The sequence below is a fragment of the Manis pentadactyla genome, chromosome 2 (genome assembly GCF_030020395.1).
Source record: "Manis pentadactyla isolate mManPen7 chromosome 2, mManPen7.hap1, whole genome shotgun sequence".
Lineage (NCBI taxonomy): Eukaryota > Metazoa > Chordata > Mammalia > Pholidota > Manidae > Manis > Manis pentadactyla.
Genome location: NC_080020.1, coordinates 4,373,216 through 4,391,799, shown reverse-complemented (window position 1 = coordinate 4,391,799; position 18,584 = coordinate 4,373,216). Strand labels below are relative to the sequence as shown.

The following is an 18,584-nucleotide window of genomic DNA, read 5'->3' as shown; positions in this document are numbered from 1 at the left end:
CTGAAGTTACTCTACAAGAAGATATGTCAAAGAAATAATCTTCCCATGTTTTCTCCCGCCTGCTACTTCTATAGCTTTTCTTCTTCCTTCCTAATTACAACCCTTAAATAGAATTCGTGCCTCATATCAAATTTACCGAGTATCATAATTCTTCCAAGTGGTAAAGATACCTCAAGACAAATGCTGGGCATAGAAGCCACGGGGCATAAATATGCGAAGAAGTAAAAAGCTAACCTTTTCAAACAATAAGGCTTCTCTCTCACTTACCAACTTTACATTTCTCTGTATGGCCCCGGAAGATGACTGGTTAGCAAGAGACGGGTAAGATTCCTTAAGGGAGGAACAACCTAAGACAGGCACAGTCGCAGGGGGGCCATCAGGTGAGAAATTGGGGATCAACAGAGGTGAGGCTTAGAACCTCTCCCCCCCTGTTCTGAGAGAAATCTTCTGCACCCGTGGATGTTTTATTGCCCCTGTCTAGCTTGGATTAACACATAGTCTACAGGCACACACCTGATCATCTACATTTGCTCTCTTACAACACTAAACTATGTTTTCTGCCTCTATCTTGTATCTACCTACCACTTCAGCATTTTATTAAAAATAATAATAATAAAGAGAGAAATGTGGTATCCACATGTAAATCAAGTATAAAAATCAAGTGAGTGTTCATATTTGAACTGACTGTTTATAGTTCATAATGCGTGAGCAAAACCAAAAGTTTCTGTGATGACTGCCCTTGTACTGTTCACTGTGTAACTTACTCACTATGTAAGAATTTGTTCTCCATGTAAGAACTTGTTTGTTATGCCTCAGAAGATTGGAGACTGATGAAAATTAGGCTTGGGGTGGATTGATGATTGTGCATTGAGCATTGACTCCCCTATACAGAATTTTGTTGTTAACAACCATTTGATCAATAAATATGAGAGATGCCCTCACAAAAAAAAAAAAAGTACACACTTCCAATTGTAAAATAAATAAGTAACCGGGATGTAATGTATAGCATAAGGAATATAGTCAAAATATTGTAACAACTTGGTATGGTGATAGCTGGTACCTAGAAATATCATGTATATAAATGTTGAATCACTGTGTTGTACACCTGAAACTAATGTAATACTGTGTGTCAACTACCCTTCAATAAAAAATGATTATCTAAAAAAAAAGCTTAAAGGAAGAGCTGAGAATGTGATGTCCGTAGTCCTGGGGCTGTACTTAGTCCTAGGGAAGACCTGAGAGGATGCTATTCACTCCGTTCTGGCTGACCCTAGGCCTGTGCAAACAGAAAACAGAAGCTAAGGGAGAGTTGTGGAGAACAGAAGTGTTGGAAGCAAGTCCCGACACACACACACACACACACACACACACACACACACACACACACACACACACACACACACACACACACACACACAGCCCCAGCAAGTCCCGACACACACACACACACACACACACACACAGAGCCTCTGGCAAACAGTGGAAGACTTGTAGTCCAAGACTTGTAAGGCAATCTCTGTCCCGTCCTTAGGTGACCACTAGGCTGAGCAGGGCCTTCGGAGGCTGCAAGTGACAGGGAAAAATGGATTTTACAGAATTAATTCAGGAAGGTCATAAACAGAGCAATGGTGAACCCCATGGGAGTGGTCTGATTCTAGAGATTGCCACATCATATTATCTAAAATGTCTAGTTTTCAATAACAAAAATAGGAAATAAGCAAAGAAACAGAGAAGTGTAGCCAATACATAGGGATAAATAAAGCAGTCAACAGAAACTGTCTCTCCAGAAGCACTGATGATGTACTTACTACACAGATGTGTTAAACCAGCTTTACACATGTGCTGAAATATTACAGGAAACCTTTTCTAAAGAATTAAAAGTGTGAAGTTGTTTTCTCACCAGAGAGAATATCGGTAAAGAAGTAATACAGAAAACAATCAAAAAGGAGTTCTGGAGTTGAAAGTTATAAGAACTAAAAATTTAAAAAGCAGTTAGAAGGGCTCAGCAGAAGACGTGAGTTGCAGAAGAAACAGCAGGCCTGAAGAGGGGTCCGTTACCAGGATCCCGCTCTGAGGAACAGAAAGGGAAAAGTGGGGAGAGCCTCAGAGCCCTGTGAGACCCCGACAAGTGAGCCAGTTGCATAGTTTTCATATATTTAGTATCGCAAACAAAAAATTCAATGATAGATAAATAATTGCAAATAATTAACCAATGCATGGCAGTCTTGTCTTGTGTAAAATGAACTTCAATAATGATTTTAAATCTTTTTATGTGTGGCTTTTTTGCTCTTTTGAATTCAGGTTATTTTTATGTAACTTAATTGAACATTTTTAGATTTAATTTAAACAGAGAAAACAAGTTAGGTATACACAGATTTGTATGTTTTATTTTAAATTACCCTAATGTGATTTGGTTTGCTTAATACTATTATTTGAAGAGCAAATAAACTAAAATAATTTTTAGTGCTATACTAACACGAAAGAAGCTGTGTGTTCCTTTCATGATTATTTATGATTTCTTTTTAGATTGGAAAATAGATTCAAAAATTTGAGTAAAAGATCAGGATATTGAAGCACTTCATACTGTAAAACAAGATTTTTGGAAGATGGGAGGTGACAAATTAGGTCACCATCTAGAAATCACGTCATTTGCTGAACCTAAAACCCCCAAATTTCCCCCAGAATGTATTAGATGAACTCATTGGGCTCAGTGAAAGCCAGTGAGAAAAAGAGGCATCTGACATGCACTCCTTGTTTCTGGTGAGGTTAATGTCAGAACTCAAGCTGATGATGTTTCTGCTTTGTGTACTGACATTGCCTCTTGCTACAGATCTGATGAAAACTATTGAAAAGTTACCAGTGTGCTGTCAGGGGCATAACCTGCCCAGAGGCTCTCATTTACGCTTTCTCTGCTGTTCTTGCTTAACCTCCCGTTGAAGTCACTTGAGTTTCATCTTCAGAGTACGTGAGTGTCACAAAGGAGCATTCTAGGAACATACAAGTTATCTAAGCCGAAGTTATGCTATCAATCGAGAACTGTCTGTAAAAGACCTTAATGCATAATGGGAAGCTGAAGTAGGTTTTTTTGACCACTGATCTGGTTTTTATTTGCAATTACTTTTATAAAAATATCCATTGGTGTTTATTTTTATTTCTATACAACATCAAAAGTTAGTCTTTACAAAAATCATTTATTTGAAAAGTATTCTTGTTGACATATCAAAATAGTGCTTCCTTTTTGAAATTATCTTTTTATAAGCCACCATACTTATATTATTGTGTGAATATTTTAATTATTCATTTGAAAATATTCTAATATTAAATTTCAATAAACTTTTAATTGTCTTATAATTGAGAGGTCAACATTTATATTAGAGTTTCAAGTATCTAGTTTGCAAATTAGAGATTTTGTCTATTGAGAATCAGTTGAACAGAAAAAAATTATATAGTTGGTGAAAAAATATTTTTATATGGTACTTTGTAGACACTAAAATCAAATATTTCATTTTTTCTAGCAAAATGCTTATATTTCAGAATAATATAACTTGAAAGTTCACATTTCTCATGTAGCTCCTAATGTGAATGACATTGAGATGTAAATATCGAGGCATCATCTTAGGAGAAAGCCAAAAACTCTAGGCCAAATCTACAAATCAGCTAAATTTAGACTAAGTACTAGACTTTGACAATTAAGCTCTGTAAGAAAAGGTAGTCCATACTTATAAATATGCCACTGTGATATTTTGATGTTAGAGTTTTTATTTTGTTTCTGCGTTTACATTCTTTGTCCTGTTGTCAGAGAAAATGTCATTACTCCTATTTAGTTTTTTCCTCATTTTTCTACCACATTTGTTTTCTCTCCAAAAACATACAATTTATAGCTACAATGCATTACATAAATTCAGTAGTATTTCTAATAGTGGGAATAACTGCCTTAGCTATCTTATCTTTTTATTCTATATCCCTTGGTTATTTCATCAGCATCTAGAATTCTGACTATCCCAAAATATATGACTGCTTCTCTTGACCTACAGATACAAGTATCTCAGTGATTCTTCAGACTCAAGTGAGTCACAATTTAATTCATTATTCCTGAATAATCGAATATTCCTGAATAACCTTGCTTTCTTCTTTATTTAATGTCATATCACTGTTCTTTTTTTTCTTAAGCTAGATGTTCCAGAAATATCTTGACTCTTTCCCTTCCTTCTTGTTACTGATACTATTATTCTAATTTTAGTCTTAATCCCCTCTCACAAGGTTCTATAAAGAATGCCAAAATATTATTTTTACCTCTTACTTTATCCTTCTCTGGTGCTTTGCCAATAGTATTGAAATTCTCTGTCATCTCAAAACTTTGATGTAGTTACTTTAATATTTAGTCTTGGAAATAACAAATAACAGACCCATAATATTTTTCATGTTGGTCATCCAGTGTTTGGATATTATCATTTATCATTCTGCTAACTGATCTTCTCTTTCAAATCTAACATCCTTGACCAAACAAGTAAGCAAAACTAAAACCTATTTAATGACTATGAGGAAAACTACAGTGTAACACTAAATTGTTTAAAATGCATATCTTTAGTCAATTTAAATGAATATTGTACATTAAAAAGATGAATAACATGAAGATGCTATTTCTAAATTAATACATAGATTTAATATAATCTGAATCAAAAGAAAAGGTGACTCAAAAGAAACAAAGGTATTTTTTTCTTTGTGTTGCAAACTGGACAAAATGATTCCAAAATTAGTCTGGAAAGAAACAAATTCATACCCGCAGTAAATTTGTATGTCATGACATTAACTACATTCAAGAAATTAGCAAAACTGTCTAATAGAATCTTAGAATGGAGCCCTGTTACTAGAGAAATCCCTTCACTGTAGCACATGTGTATAAAGTTTTGAACAGATTACAATCCCTGTCCCAAAGAAGGGCCATCAAAACATTTCTGTTTTCGAGGGACTGGAGACGTCTAGACTCACTAGGGACTTTACCAATGGTTTTGTGAGTTATCTTGCTGTAGTCAGGATAGTTGTCCCTCTGTCGGGGGGGTCTCCCGATTTCCTGTCCATCTGGTTTCACATGGCAGGGTTTCTTTTTGTCTTATGGCTGACACAAATAAGATATTTATGATTATGTTTTAAATATCTTAAAGATGTTTTTCTTTTTATCTATTTTAATCGGTAATATTCTGTGTGTATTTCATATCTCTTTTTGCAATTCAGTTTTCACAAATTGAAAATTTATATTCATAAAGAGTGAGCATGAGTATTCCAAAATAATTACTCTTAACAGCACATATAGGCTATATCCTTGTGGGGCATTATTCTCTTACTAAAGAGTTTATCCTTTTAAACTAATCATATGACATGCTTTTTGCGATGAATTCCTCAAAATTTTATATATTATATGTGCATAATTTTAAAACAATATATTCACCTTATTTTAAGTTTTTAATTAGACATTTCATTATTGGTTATTGATGTACCAAAAAAGGTATAAAGATGACTTTATGTTTTTAAGGATAATATTCGAGAAGTATACGAATTTTTCCTGTGTGATTGGTAGATAGCAATGAAAGGATTACAAGGGAACTTCATATAATAATTACTTATAAGCTGTTATAAGAAGCTATTTCTGGAGCACTTTCTCCATGCCTCAGTTTTGAAATGCCAGACGACCTGTAAAAGAATAGGGTTCTGTTGATGTGAACTGAACAGAACGACAGCTGTAGACGGATGATAAGTGTTAATCCAGTTGTTTTGTTAGGCATATCCATTTAGCACATTTTTTGTTTCTTACAGGATTATTCTTTATTCTGATATGTGCGGTATTAATAATCCTGGGTTTTCACTTGTGAAGTGTTTTGCTTAAACCAGTTTCTTTCATTACAGAGACCCCTGCTGCATTTCCAGACACTATAAAGGAAAAAGAAACACCAACTCCTGGTGAAGAGGTTCAGTTAGAAAGTTCCATTCCTCATACAGATTCAGGAATTGGAGAGGAGCAGGTGGCTAACATCCTAAACGGGGCAGAATTAGAGGCCAGCACGGGCCCTGATGCCATGAGTGAGCTGTTGTCCACTTTGTCTTCTGAAGTGAAGAAGTCACAGGAAAGCTTAGCTGAGAACCCGAGCGACATGTTGAAGCCGGCGCCTTCCATATCTAGCATTAGTCAAGCCAAAGGCATCAATGTCAAGGAAATACTGAAAAGCCTCGTGGCCGCCCCGGTGGAAATTGCCGACTGTGGCCCTGAGCCCATCCCCTACCCAGATCCAGCCCTGAAGAGAGAAGCTCAAGCTATTCTTCCTATGCAGTTTCATTCCTTTGACAGGTGGGTACTGGCCTTGCTATTCACATATGTGGAAGGACAGGGAGAGTCTGTTAATATAAAAATATTAGAGGGATCTTAAAAATGTTGCATTTATTGATGGATTGATTTTTTTCATTGAAGTATAGTTGATATACAGTACTGGCTTAAGTAGACAACATAGCTATTTGACAGTTATATCCATTATTAAATGCTCACCCCAACGAGTATAGTTACTACCTGCCAACATGGAAAGATGTTACAGAACTATTGACTATATTCTCCATGCTGTGCTTTCATCCCTAATTAATTTAATCAAATTAGATATAAATGTGTCTAATTTACATTTATCAATGTAGGCTCTTACTACGCAAAATGTCAAAGGGATTGAACAACCTGACTGACCTCATAGTAGGCATTTTAATAATACATCTCAAAAAAGGGTTTCAATATGATACGGAGGGTAGCACATTAAACTGGAAATCAGGAAAACCCAGACTGTGATTGTGATCCGTCCTTAAGTACATTGGGCAAGACGTTTTATCTTGGCAAACCTGTTTCATGGATAAAACAGGGAAGGAGATAGGTCAGATCTCTCCAAGGTCTCGTTTGGCTCTGAAATTGCATTCTAATATTTTTGAATACTATAATAATTGTTGGAGATTAAATAGCTTCTAGAGGTAATGAAATCCAAATTTGAGTTTTAAATTCAAGTATGTGGAAAAAATACAAATTTATACATGATCATCTTCCTTATAGAATTTCCAGTATCGATGTGAAAGCCACATTTGACACATGTATTTAAAACTAAATATTGCTGAAGGCATTTTAGCTTTCTAGACTATTTATAACATGACCCATATATCTACATTCAAATGTCAAATCCTACAAGGAATTTTTAGCTGAGAAAGAATTTTTTCTGTTCCAATATAGATGCCATAAAAATGATAGTTCACAGAAGCAGAATAAAATATTTAGAACCAAAAAACTAGTGCATATAGTATGTTCTATTATTTAACAACATGCAGCATTATTAAAGTATCCTAGGGTAGCTATTAATCATTAAGGGTTGTACTGGATTTTGACAGTGGGATTGATGCAAATCACATTTATATATTAAAATATAAACTAAAGAATGTGTTTTTTTAACCACCTGGATTAAATTTTTATTACTATTTAAAACACTTTTCCCCACACAGAAATTTTATATATATTTGTTATGAGGTGATGGACAAATAATTCTGTTTTAGAGATAAAAGGTCAAGTTAAGAAATCAAATGTTTACTAAACTGGAATGCAAATTAAATATGGAGTCAAAATGTAATATGTATTCTGTATTGTTTTTTCTAAAATAGTCCAAATTTTTCTAAAATAGTCTAATTGTTCCAAATTAGACAGTGATGTATTAGTTTTTAGGGGTAGATATGTGAGATTAAAGCCATTTTCAGTTAGGATTAATTATCTTTTTCATATATAAATATAAACTATCTGTAAACATTGTAACTAGTGCTTCACAGATATTTTTTGAAAATCTGTTGTGAAACCATAAATGACATTAGTCATCATGTCAGATATAAAGGTGAGTAAAACTAGTTTGTCTTCTGTGAACTTACAGAGTAGTAAAAGGTTATAAAATAGGAATCAGTAGGAGTAAACAGTAGTAAAAAGATTTTTAAAAGATAAAAAATTCAAGTAATAGCCATTCAAGATGAAATGAGTTCAAATTTTTTTTTAAAAAGTAATGAAAATGCAGGAAAATACTTTTTTAATGCTTTGTATTAATATTACAGATGTTTATTCACACAGTTCCTTGGACATTCCCTGTATCATTTCTTATTGATGTTCTCTCTCTCTATTTCACCCATTTGGTTTATGTTCCCAGAAAATATGTGTGTGTATGTTTATAAGTGTATGTAAACATATGCATGTAAGTACTTTAATCATCCATAAATCCATATTTATAAATAAAGGTTACAATAATTTCATTTAGGGTCATAAAAGTTTTGTGTGTTCCATTTAATTTTAAAGTATATGTTTAAATTTTATTAAAACATAGAATAGTACATACGGAGAATTATTGTGGTTTGCAAAAGGGAAGTCAATGAAATAAAGATGAAAGAAAAGATTTTGTTTTACTTCAGATCATTCGTTAGAACAGTTTTTTTCATTAAAACTTAACAAAGCTACCAGCTGACTGCCACTGTTCTTAGCTACTCAAAATTTATTACGCTTTTGAGAATAATTGCTTAAAAAAAAGTAGAACTTCCTGTTTGTTCCTGGTAGCATTTATGCAAAACTCAATGAGAATGGAATCATTATCCTAAATTGCAATAAGTAGAAATGAAATAGAGGCACACAAAGCGTATTTCGGTTCTTCTTCGGGAGAGGGTCCCCAGTGTGGTTAATATATGCAGTAGCTGAAGTACCAGCCAGTGTAAATGATGAGGTGATATTGATGAAAGGAGGGGATTGAGGTCTCGGGGGGCGCTGATGACGGATTGAACAGAAGCGGCCTTGCACTGCACGTGACTCAAGTCTGTCGTCTTCGCCGCTCAAAGCCATAATGGGACGTGGCAGTCTGAAATGAGTTGCCACGGCAAAGAGTATTATTTTTGAAATGCTTTCACACAAATCACTAGGCCCTGCATACAACTTAGTTTCATGCTTTAATGTCATCAGGAGGCACAAATTGGTGTGTCTAATTGTTTGCCACCTGCCAGCAAAATGAGCTGCCAGCCAGCCAGACGGGTTTGATTGTCTGTCAGCCATTCAATAGATTGAGAGTGACAACATCAAAAATTTAACTTCAAACTCTGGAGCTTTGAGCAGCTTTTCAGGGACTTCATCCCCACCAGTGCTTCTGGACAACCGCATTTTCAATTACGTTTCCAATATATTGCTTCCATTTGCCTTATCTGTCTTAAGGTAGCCATAATTACATTATGAAGTATGTAAGCATATTTCTGAAGCAGTAAAGTCTGAAATCCAAGTTATGACATGTCTTTTAACATCAGATTGAATTCCTTGAAAACAGGATCCCAGATGACAAGCTTTAGAAGCCAAGTCCGGACTACTCCCAGTTTCAAACACAGAATTATCGTGGGTCCTACTCTACCAAGAATATATTCTTCATGTTTATCTTTACTTGAAAAATAGCTGTAGGCTCAGTTGCTCAGTTCTTTGTAACTAAATCACACTGCCTGATAATATTGTACAGTCCCCATGGAAATCACCTGGATTGTACTTTTGTTAGCCAATAGCTTATTGGTTCTCTTGAAAACATGGCAACAATGCATTCTTGATACTCATTCCAGATGGTAGATTTGGAACAACTTTGTAAAACAATGGATGCCATTTGAGCTAACTTTTGTTTAGGTCGGCTGTTCTCTCCACACTTAGGATGGAGCATTGATGAATTTGAGTGTTTTGAAGTTTCTAATATCATTTTCATTAGGTAAATTGCAGCATCAAATTTTAGAAACATTTAGACTTAACTAAAATAGACCTTTTTTCTTTTAGTGTTAAGTCTTTCATCAGGTTGGTTTATTAAATATTACATAAACATTCCTATCTACATATATGGAAGATGCTAGTTCTCTTTCTTTCATGTCCTCCAATTATCATCTGTGCAGATTTAAGTACATGTCTTTGACTACACTGAGTGGCCCTATCAAATGTCTGTTTATGAGATTGAAAACACTGAAAATGCTAGGCATCCTCTAATGCTGTTCTGTATGGAGGAAATACTATCTGTGTAGAGGAAATATAACTGAGAGAGTACAGCTGTTTTTCTAATAATCTATTACTGTGAAGCAAAGAGAAATACTTATTGTGGTTTTAAATTTCGAACAGAAACCCTTAATAATCTCATCATAGAATTTCTAAGTCAAGTTGCAAAATTCGCCAACAATACTATCTCTTTTGATAGATTTCTATATAGATCTATGGTTTATAAAATATTCTAGGTAGGCTCTATTTTTTATATATTAGTACCTTTGTAACTTTTAGATTCAGGTAATGCTTTTCTTGAGAACCACAAACTAAGCTTTACCCTGTTTTTATACTAAAAATGTAATCCTGTGTATCTACATGCTTTTAATCTTTTGACAATTTGGTATATATTGTGATTTAGCTCAGTTTTAATTCCCCAAGATTCCTGAGATTACCCCTTAGATTAGACAAAAGCCAAAAATTAAAAAAAAAGCAGAAAACAATATACTTCTCCATACATTTTAACTGTTATTATGTTTTTAAATTTTTTTAGTCTGGGATATCACAAAAAGCTTATAGTTGTGTTGCTTCTCTAACAAGACTTAAACTTTTTGATTTTACAAACCTGTTTATGTTAGAATTACTGGGTTTAATATATTCAGGCAAACTAGTCTGTATTTTTCCCCCTCAGACTTTTAATTTTCTTGCTTCCAAATGTTTCATTTTCAGAAAATCTCTAAAAAAGGATTTTATAAATATTAAAAGACTAAAGAAGCAAAATAGAAAGCCTTCATACTATTAAACCTAAAGCATAAGATTAGGTTAGGTGTTTTCTCTCTAGTTTTTTAACATCAACATGTTTAACATTAGTGCTAAGGATAACAAGTTAAGATAAAAAAATAATGTTTGATAGCGATGATGCAATCCTCCTACATTGATTTCTTTAAAATTAGAATTAAATAAGATTTTGAAAAATTACAATGACTGCTGAGGACTTCAATTTCTTGTCATATGAATTTTCTCATTTTCTAAATGTGTGCTTGAATATATCACTTAAAAGATGAACAAGTACATGTAAGCCACACTGATTAGAAATCTGCTAACCTTTCCATTTCAAAGTTCCCATGACATCTAGCCACTGAAATCCCAGCTTTTATTATGCTCCAAGTGTCGTGGGTTTAGTACTTTCAGGCCAATGGCTAGAAGATGCAGTTTGTGCCAAGCATGGTTATATCCTAGTCTTTCCAATATTGATGCCTTCGTCTTTGCATTTACACAGACAGTTCAGTGAGCTGCAAGAGGCTCCTTTTTAAAGGGTAGATTAATGAAATAGTTATTTCCTATGTATCTTTTTTTTTCTATTGGTATTCTACATATTTTACAGGGACTCCTAAAACCTGAAACCATTATAAATAAAGTCAGAGCTGCATAAATCATAATTGTTTTTCTCCAAAGTTTGAATATTTTCTTTCAAGGTAAATGTTGAATAGCTATAAGCCTTGCTAGGGAAGAATGATAATCTAGAAATTCGGAGAACCTGCTATGAATAATGGGTCTTTTTGTGATTCATTGTGTGAACTTCATCTGTTCTCTTTGACTCTCTGGGACTTAGTTTCCCAACCTGTAGAATAATTCTTCTACCCTGAAGTTCTGGAACCCTATGATAAATGAAATGCTCTTGTAATTAGTCTCAAAAAAGTAGCAGATGACCATTTTTGAACTTGGTTAAAAGGCCTAAATCCCCAGAAAAAATCTGCCATGTCCATTTCCCAAAGCTATCACCTCACTTGAGGCCCTCGGCGCCTCTCCAGGCTTCTCTTCTGTTACCTTCTAACTGGCCCATTTCCAGGTATTTCCTCCTCCCCCAAATGTATCTTCCACATTTATTCTAGACACATGTTGCTTAAATGCAAAACTGATGAGAAGTTTAAAATACTTTCTTGTTATTACACCGTGGAAGGTGGACTTCTTGTTTGTTATGGAAAATCCACCTTTCACCAGTCATAAGGATCTGTTTGCAGTTCCTTCCATCTACTCGTTAAGTTTGTACCCTTGGACTTGTCTCCTCTTGGCGAATTCCTGTTGACCCTTTGGATTCAGCTCACCCTTCCCTGAGAACGCACACGCTCTGTGTTCTGAAAGGTCCTGTGCGCAAGTCCGAACGGAGCAGTTACTGAAATCCATTGCACAGTCGCTTTGCCTCTTGGATTACCTTCAAGTGTCTCCCGGGCACGGGCTGAACGTTACTGGCCTTTGTTTGCCCCAACTTTTCAGGGCAGTTTTATTCCCTTAGTTTGTCAGTGCTCGATAAGTGTCACAAGAAAGAGGGCGGACGCAGAAAGAAGAAAATGATTCTTATAGGTACCATGAATAAGTACAAAACTTACTTGCCTTAATAAGTCACTGTTGAAAAGCCCTTTTTTACCTTCAGTATCTTACATTATACTTTTGTCAAATCTTGAGGCATACCGATAAAGTATACTTTTGTAAAAAGCCCTGTTTAAAATTTACAGAACTCATTAATAGAAACTCTAAGACTGGATCCTTGGACCGCTTGTATCTATTTGCACTTGATGATTTCATCCACTTTTCTGCCGTTATGTACTTACGATTCCCAAATTTATGTCTCAGCCTGATCCTCCCTCCAAAACTAGAGACTTGTATCTATCCAATTGCTTTTTCAACATTGCTACTTGGATGATTAATAACAGTTATAAAAATCCTGCTCCCATAGTTCTCCCTGACTTAATGGCAGCTCTGCCCTTCCAGTTGCTTAAGTCAAAAATCTTTGTATTATCTTTGGCTTTTCTCTCACACCTACATCTAGTCTACTTTAAATAGTGTGTGTTCTGCCTTCTTTTTTTTAATATTCTTTTAATGAATAAATAGTTCACAAGAAATGTTGGTTTTAAGGAATATTGTATCATTTAAAACAGAATATAGAAAAACCTATTGAATTGATAGAGAAAACCTATTAAATCCACTAGGATACCCAGTCTATTGATTACATGACTAGGATACCCAGTCCTGTAATATGTGTTCTACTTCATGCACCAGTTAATTCAATGCCCTTCATCAGTCATAGGCTCAGGTCTGTACTAATGAATCATATGATATTTTTCTTTTTACCTTTAGAATTAACATTGTAGTTTAACAAAAGATTTTCAGTTGTATCCTAGAATAGTGACTATGAGCTAAAAGTCCTGTTATTTACCTATATGACTGACTTGTTTGCTGTATTTCCTCACAAGCTTGGCAGATCCAAAAAGCAGGACATTTAAAACAAAACACCTGTACAAGCTCCTGCCACACTGAAAGACGTGAGATGGAGAAACTACAAAATAAATACAAGCGACTTAACACAGTTCATGTAGGCCACACCTCTTCTTAGCTGACACCTTTTACAAAGAATGAGCAGTTAGTTTCCAGAGACTTTTATTTTATAGCGGGCCCTGGTAACTTTTTTTATTAATGTATCATTGATAGATAATCTTATGAAGGTTTCACACGAGCAGCACCGTGGTCACAGCACTCACCCGTATCACCAAGCCCCCCTGCACACCCCAGTGCCGTCACTGTCCATCAGCGTAGCAAGATGCTCTGGAGTCACTACTTGTCTTCTCTGCGCTAAACTGCCTTCCCTGGGACCCCCCTACATTATGTGTGTCCATCATAATGCCCTTTAATCCCCTTCTCTGGCTTCTTAATACAGTCAAACTTTGACCCGCTCTTCACCACTTCAACTTTGCTGTTCTGATCCAAACTACCATGATTTCTTGCTTGGAGTATCGGAGGGTCTCCTGACCAGTCTCCCCACACACCTACCTTTCGCCCCTATGTCTGACCTCAGCAAAGCAGCCAGAGTGATTATGTGGTAACTGAAATCGTATTCATCCCCTGTTCATAATCTTTTAATGGCTCCTGACCCCACTCTGAGACAAAGCCACAGCCTTTAGCAGTGGGCTGCAAGGGCCTGTGATAGTGGCCCTGCTCCTGTCTCATGTGACTCCCTGTTACCCATCTTCCCACGCCGCGGCAGCCTTCTTCCTGTCTGCTCTGCCTCTCATCTTCTTCTCAGTCTTCGTGCCTTGTCCCTTCCCTCGGTTCAGTGTCCCCTCTGACTCCTTGTGCTGTCAGACTGCGGGTTTGCTGTCAGCAGGGTGTCCAGAGGCTTTCACATCAATCACTGTTAAATCAGATCCTCGCAGATTTTTAGTAGACAGACATTTAATGTTGTTTGTATTCATTTACAAGCCTCACTACAGGTTGTTGAGGTTAAAAATTTTCTTTCTCATTTGTATAATTTTTCACAATACATTTCTCATAGCCTCAGCACTTGATGTATATACTAATTTGTTGCAGAGAGTTTGTACACAAAGTTAGTAATGATCTGTTAATCATGAATCGTTGGTAATTGTTTTTCTACCATCTCAAATCCATCTCACATCACTCTCACCAGTTTCTTTATTTTTCCTTTATTTGATGCATGAGATTTTCATGAGAGATGTAGGAAATTTTTTTATTGTTCAATGCATAAAGAATTTATGAGAGCTGTAAGAGAAAGTAAGTATTACAGTTTCACTAATGACTTCAAATGAAGACTTGGTTATTTTGTTTTCTTGCTAGGTAGCCATCGAACGAGTGCATCTAAACACTAGTTTGGAAGTTCAGACAATAGTTTTGATGATAAACTAGTTTGTTCTTTACTTTTCCTATTGATTTGTATATATATCATTATAACTAGGTACCATGTATTTTGTAGGCAGATAATTATTTCATTTTATACAGTGGTGACAATTATTAACATTTATAAGATACCCAATAACTGAAAAAGTCCTTTTAAATATAGTCTTATTTAATCTCTCTGGTTATGTGTTAAGTATGTGGCATTCCCTTGTCATTTTTACAAAAGGTAAATGAAATAAAAGATCAAACATCTCAAGAGTAATTTAGCTCTCAACCTCAGTCTGCTGACTTCACATCCTATATTCTTTACAAAGTGTCACACTCGGTCTCTCAATGAAATAAATGAAGGCATTATTTGAGGAATGGCCAGTGAAGGAATTGAATGAATAATGTGTGCTTTTTCATAATTTAGTAAGATAGTTGAGAGTTCCAGGTTAAGTCTAAGAATCTGTCTCCACATATAAAAAGAAAAGTCAACATCCAGAAAGAAAGAAATGAAATTTGGGCCCAAGTAAAATTATTTCAGATTATATCTTCAGTCACAAAAAAGATTTAAGTACACCTAAAACTGAGAATAATAACTCTTGTAAATTTACATTTTTGACATTGAAGAATACGTGAGGACAACGTGGTTCTTTGAAAAAAATGTTGTCATGGAGGAAATTTAAGCTATAGGCTGTTTGAGTATAAGCCATTGATATAGTTGCCTTTTACATAGAGATTTTTAATGGGGAATTTTAGAATTTAAAAGAACTAGGTTAAATTGGATATTTTTATACTGTTAGTCACTAGTTTTCAAGTGTCACATTTGAACTTAACACATGTCATACATCTACTTTCTAGATTAGTAGGTTCAGTGGTGGATAAATAATGCTTGGAAGTGTTTTTTAAATGAATCTGCCATGCCAGAAACTCTGAGAAGAATGAAGCTTCACTACAAGGAAATAACGATATTTATTATGTTAGAGAAACAGTTCATCTTTTATAATCACTACTAGTTATAATCATTTATTACTGAAGGTTAATACAATGTCAAGTTCTGAAATTTTCCAATGAAATTTTAATATGCTAAAGAAACATGGGAAAATAGTTCCTATGTTCAAAAGTCAAGGCTTAAAGTGCTAAATTTAACCAAATATCTAGTGTATCACCTCAGTTTTTTTATTATAATAGCATTCCTACTTTGAAGAGCAACAGAATTTTGTTCAGAAAAATAAAGTTTAATGTTATTATGCCATTAGATTTTATTCAGCATTCCTTGGTTTAGTTTTTAGCTTTCCTGTGAAAAAGCGTGAGTGTGGCTTTCAAATGTTTTTATGTCTTTATGACTATTTTACACATGGAGAATATAATACAGATGGACATTTTGTGGGTACTTTGCCAAGAAACCCTATATGCATATGCAAAATATTCTAACTCGAGCACCTATTTTCCCAGTTTTCCTAGATTAATGATTGTAGCCCACATGCCATCTTAAGATGGCATCTTAAGAAAGGTTTGCAAGCTCCACAGATTCTACATAAATGTTTGCCAAGTGAATTATAGTAGTCAACGCACTTTACAGTATGTCCTTAATGTCTGTATCCTTTTCATTAATGCGGTTGGGCTCAGGAGTTCAAAAAAGAGAAGAAAAGGGAAAAAACAGAATAAAGACAATTGAGTGTTGAGTATGTGTACCTGCCGTGCAGGATCAGAATGCATCTTGAGCCTGTGTTTGTTACCTCGCCTCATGTCGTTCTTTGCAGGAGTGTCGTGGTGCCTGTCAAGAAGCCACCCCCAGGTAGTTTGGCTGTAACCACCGTGGGAGCCACGGCTTCTGGGAGTGGGCTGCCGACAGGCAGCACCTCTAATATATTTGCTGCTACCGGAGCAACACCAAAAAGTATGATTAATACAACAGGTATTGTCCTTATATATTTTTGTGATACCTCATTTTTTTCTTTCTGTTTCCTATAGCTTCATTTTTCTGCTCATTTGATCTTAAAAACTAAAATACCTGATCACTGAAGATTCTCTGAATATTTAAGAAGTTTCTAGTCTATGTTACTACCTTTCAGAATTTGTCTGAAGTTCTAAGCTGTGTTTTTTAGCAGCTATTTCAGAGGACACTTGGATCTTCGAAACAATGTTGTCATTAAGGAAATTCAAGCATAGACTATTTCAGTATAAGCCAAATTGTTGGCTTTTATTCTCAAAACACAGTACCATTTACTTCCAGAGTGAAGTCAGCTTTCTGAAAGGTATTTGGGGAGCAAAACCACAAGATAATTTGAACTCTAAAGTCTAATATGTAAAAATTAGTGAATTGTATCAAGAATATCAAGGTGTACTTAAATATGTAGTGACAGAAAATATATTCAGTGGCACTTACTGGTTGAATCTAATGGATATCTTTTGCTAAATCCTCTAAGAGAAGGTAGAACTCCCCTAAGAACCTTGATGATATGCAAGAGCCTCAACTTAAAAAAGTACATGGAAATAAGAATCATTGTTTGACATTAAGTTAATTTATATACTAAGATTATAATTGAGTCAATTCATTGTCCAACATTTTCCTAATGATTTAAGGAACAAAAAATTCCAAATTACTACAAAATTTTTAAAAGCCTGCCTAAAATAACCTTTTATTTTTGTAAATTTCCAGAAATGTTCCTGTTGATTATTAGTTAAATAAATCCTTACCCAAATCTTTGTGATTCCATTTTAGGTATTTATACAACGCAAGATGATCCCTGACTTTTCTTCCCTGACTATAGTAGCCTTCTCTTCTCCAAAATGTATAGCCTTGAACTTTTCCATCTTTTATCATTCCTTAGATTTCTTCCCATTTTTATTGATTTCATAGCTCTTCTTTGTGCTTTTTGTATCTATCTTGTTTCTCATACCACCTGAGTCTGACATATCATGAACAGCACATTTATGGGGTTGTAGTAAGTAGAATGTGCTCCATCAAGCATCTTTATATTAGCATGTAAACATTAATGGCATTGTGTTAAAGAACTAACATCTTTTTTATCTATAAGTAAATATATCTGGCATCTGAAAAACTTACGTAAAGTTCTATCCGATTTGCAATCTTATTCTTTACACTCATTTCGCTTTCTAGCAATAGGAATAAAAATGTTTTTCTTTTGCCAAAATATATGCCAGAAAAAAGTGTTAAGGTTTTTAAAATATTCCAGTGTAGTAGAAAGAAATCTGCATTTGATTTCTATTGAGTGAGTCCATATTTTTAAGAGAGGTAAATGAAAAAAATCACCTTGTATTATCTTTATGTTAAACAAGTTATGATATTTTCTTCTAATTTCTGTTCTATGAATTAATAAGACATAGAAAATGATAGTAGCAAGATGATGTAGTGACAGTATAAAGTATATAATACTACATTTTAAAATAAGCCTCCTCAGAAGTGTATACATAGTACACACATACACACATACATACACACACATATACATACACTCACACATTTTATGGGCCAACATCTGAACAGGACACCTGGTCCAGTTGAAATTTTGATACATAGGTGCTCTGGTAAGTGTTGTAGTGGAAATCCCAGTAAGCAGCTCAGTTTTACGAGAATTAGTGTAAGATATGGTAATATTTAGGAACACTAGATGTCCCTCAACTCCACAGCTATTTAATAAACTTACATGGTGTGTTATGGAAACATCTGTTCTAAAATGGCATCTTCGTATTGTTGAGAACTCATTATTTTAAAATCAGGTACAATTATGCTCATTATAGCCCTTAAGAATCATTTTATCAAAATAATCATTTGATGCTGCAGTGCAACTAATTTATGCTTAATTTACTTGAAATTTTATCTTAGATGATAAAAACTAAAAATATTACAACATAGCAACTAACA

The 18,584-nt window shown here is 34.7% G+C and overlaps 1 protein-coding gene across 3 annotated transcripts in view; it reads left to right on the top strand.

Moving 5' to 3' along the window:
• The window catches only part of NBEA (neurobeachin), a 550,888-nt gene that overhangs the window by 192,606 nt on the left and 339,698 nt on the right, over positions 1-18,584 (top strand). For all 3 annotated transcript variants that reach the window (XM_036904990.2, XM_036904991.2, XM_036904985.2), the window contains exons 30-31: positions 5,902-6,340; positions 16,459-16,613. In XM_036904990.2, coding sequence (XP_036760885.2) covers positions 5,902-6,340; positions 16,459-16,613 — 594 coding nt within the window. The remainder of the gene's footprint in view (positions 1-5,901; positions 6,341-16,458; positions 16,614-18,584) is intronic.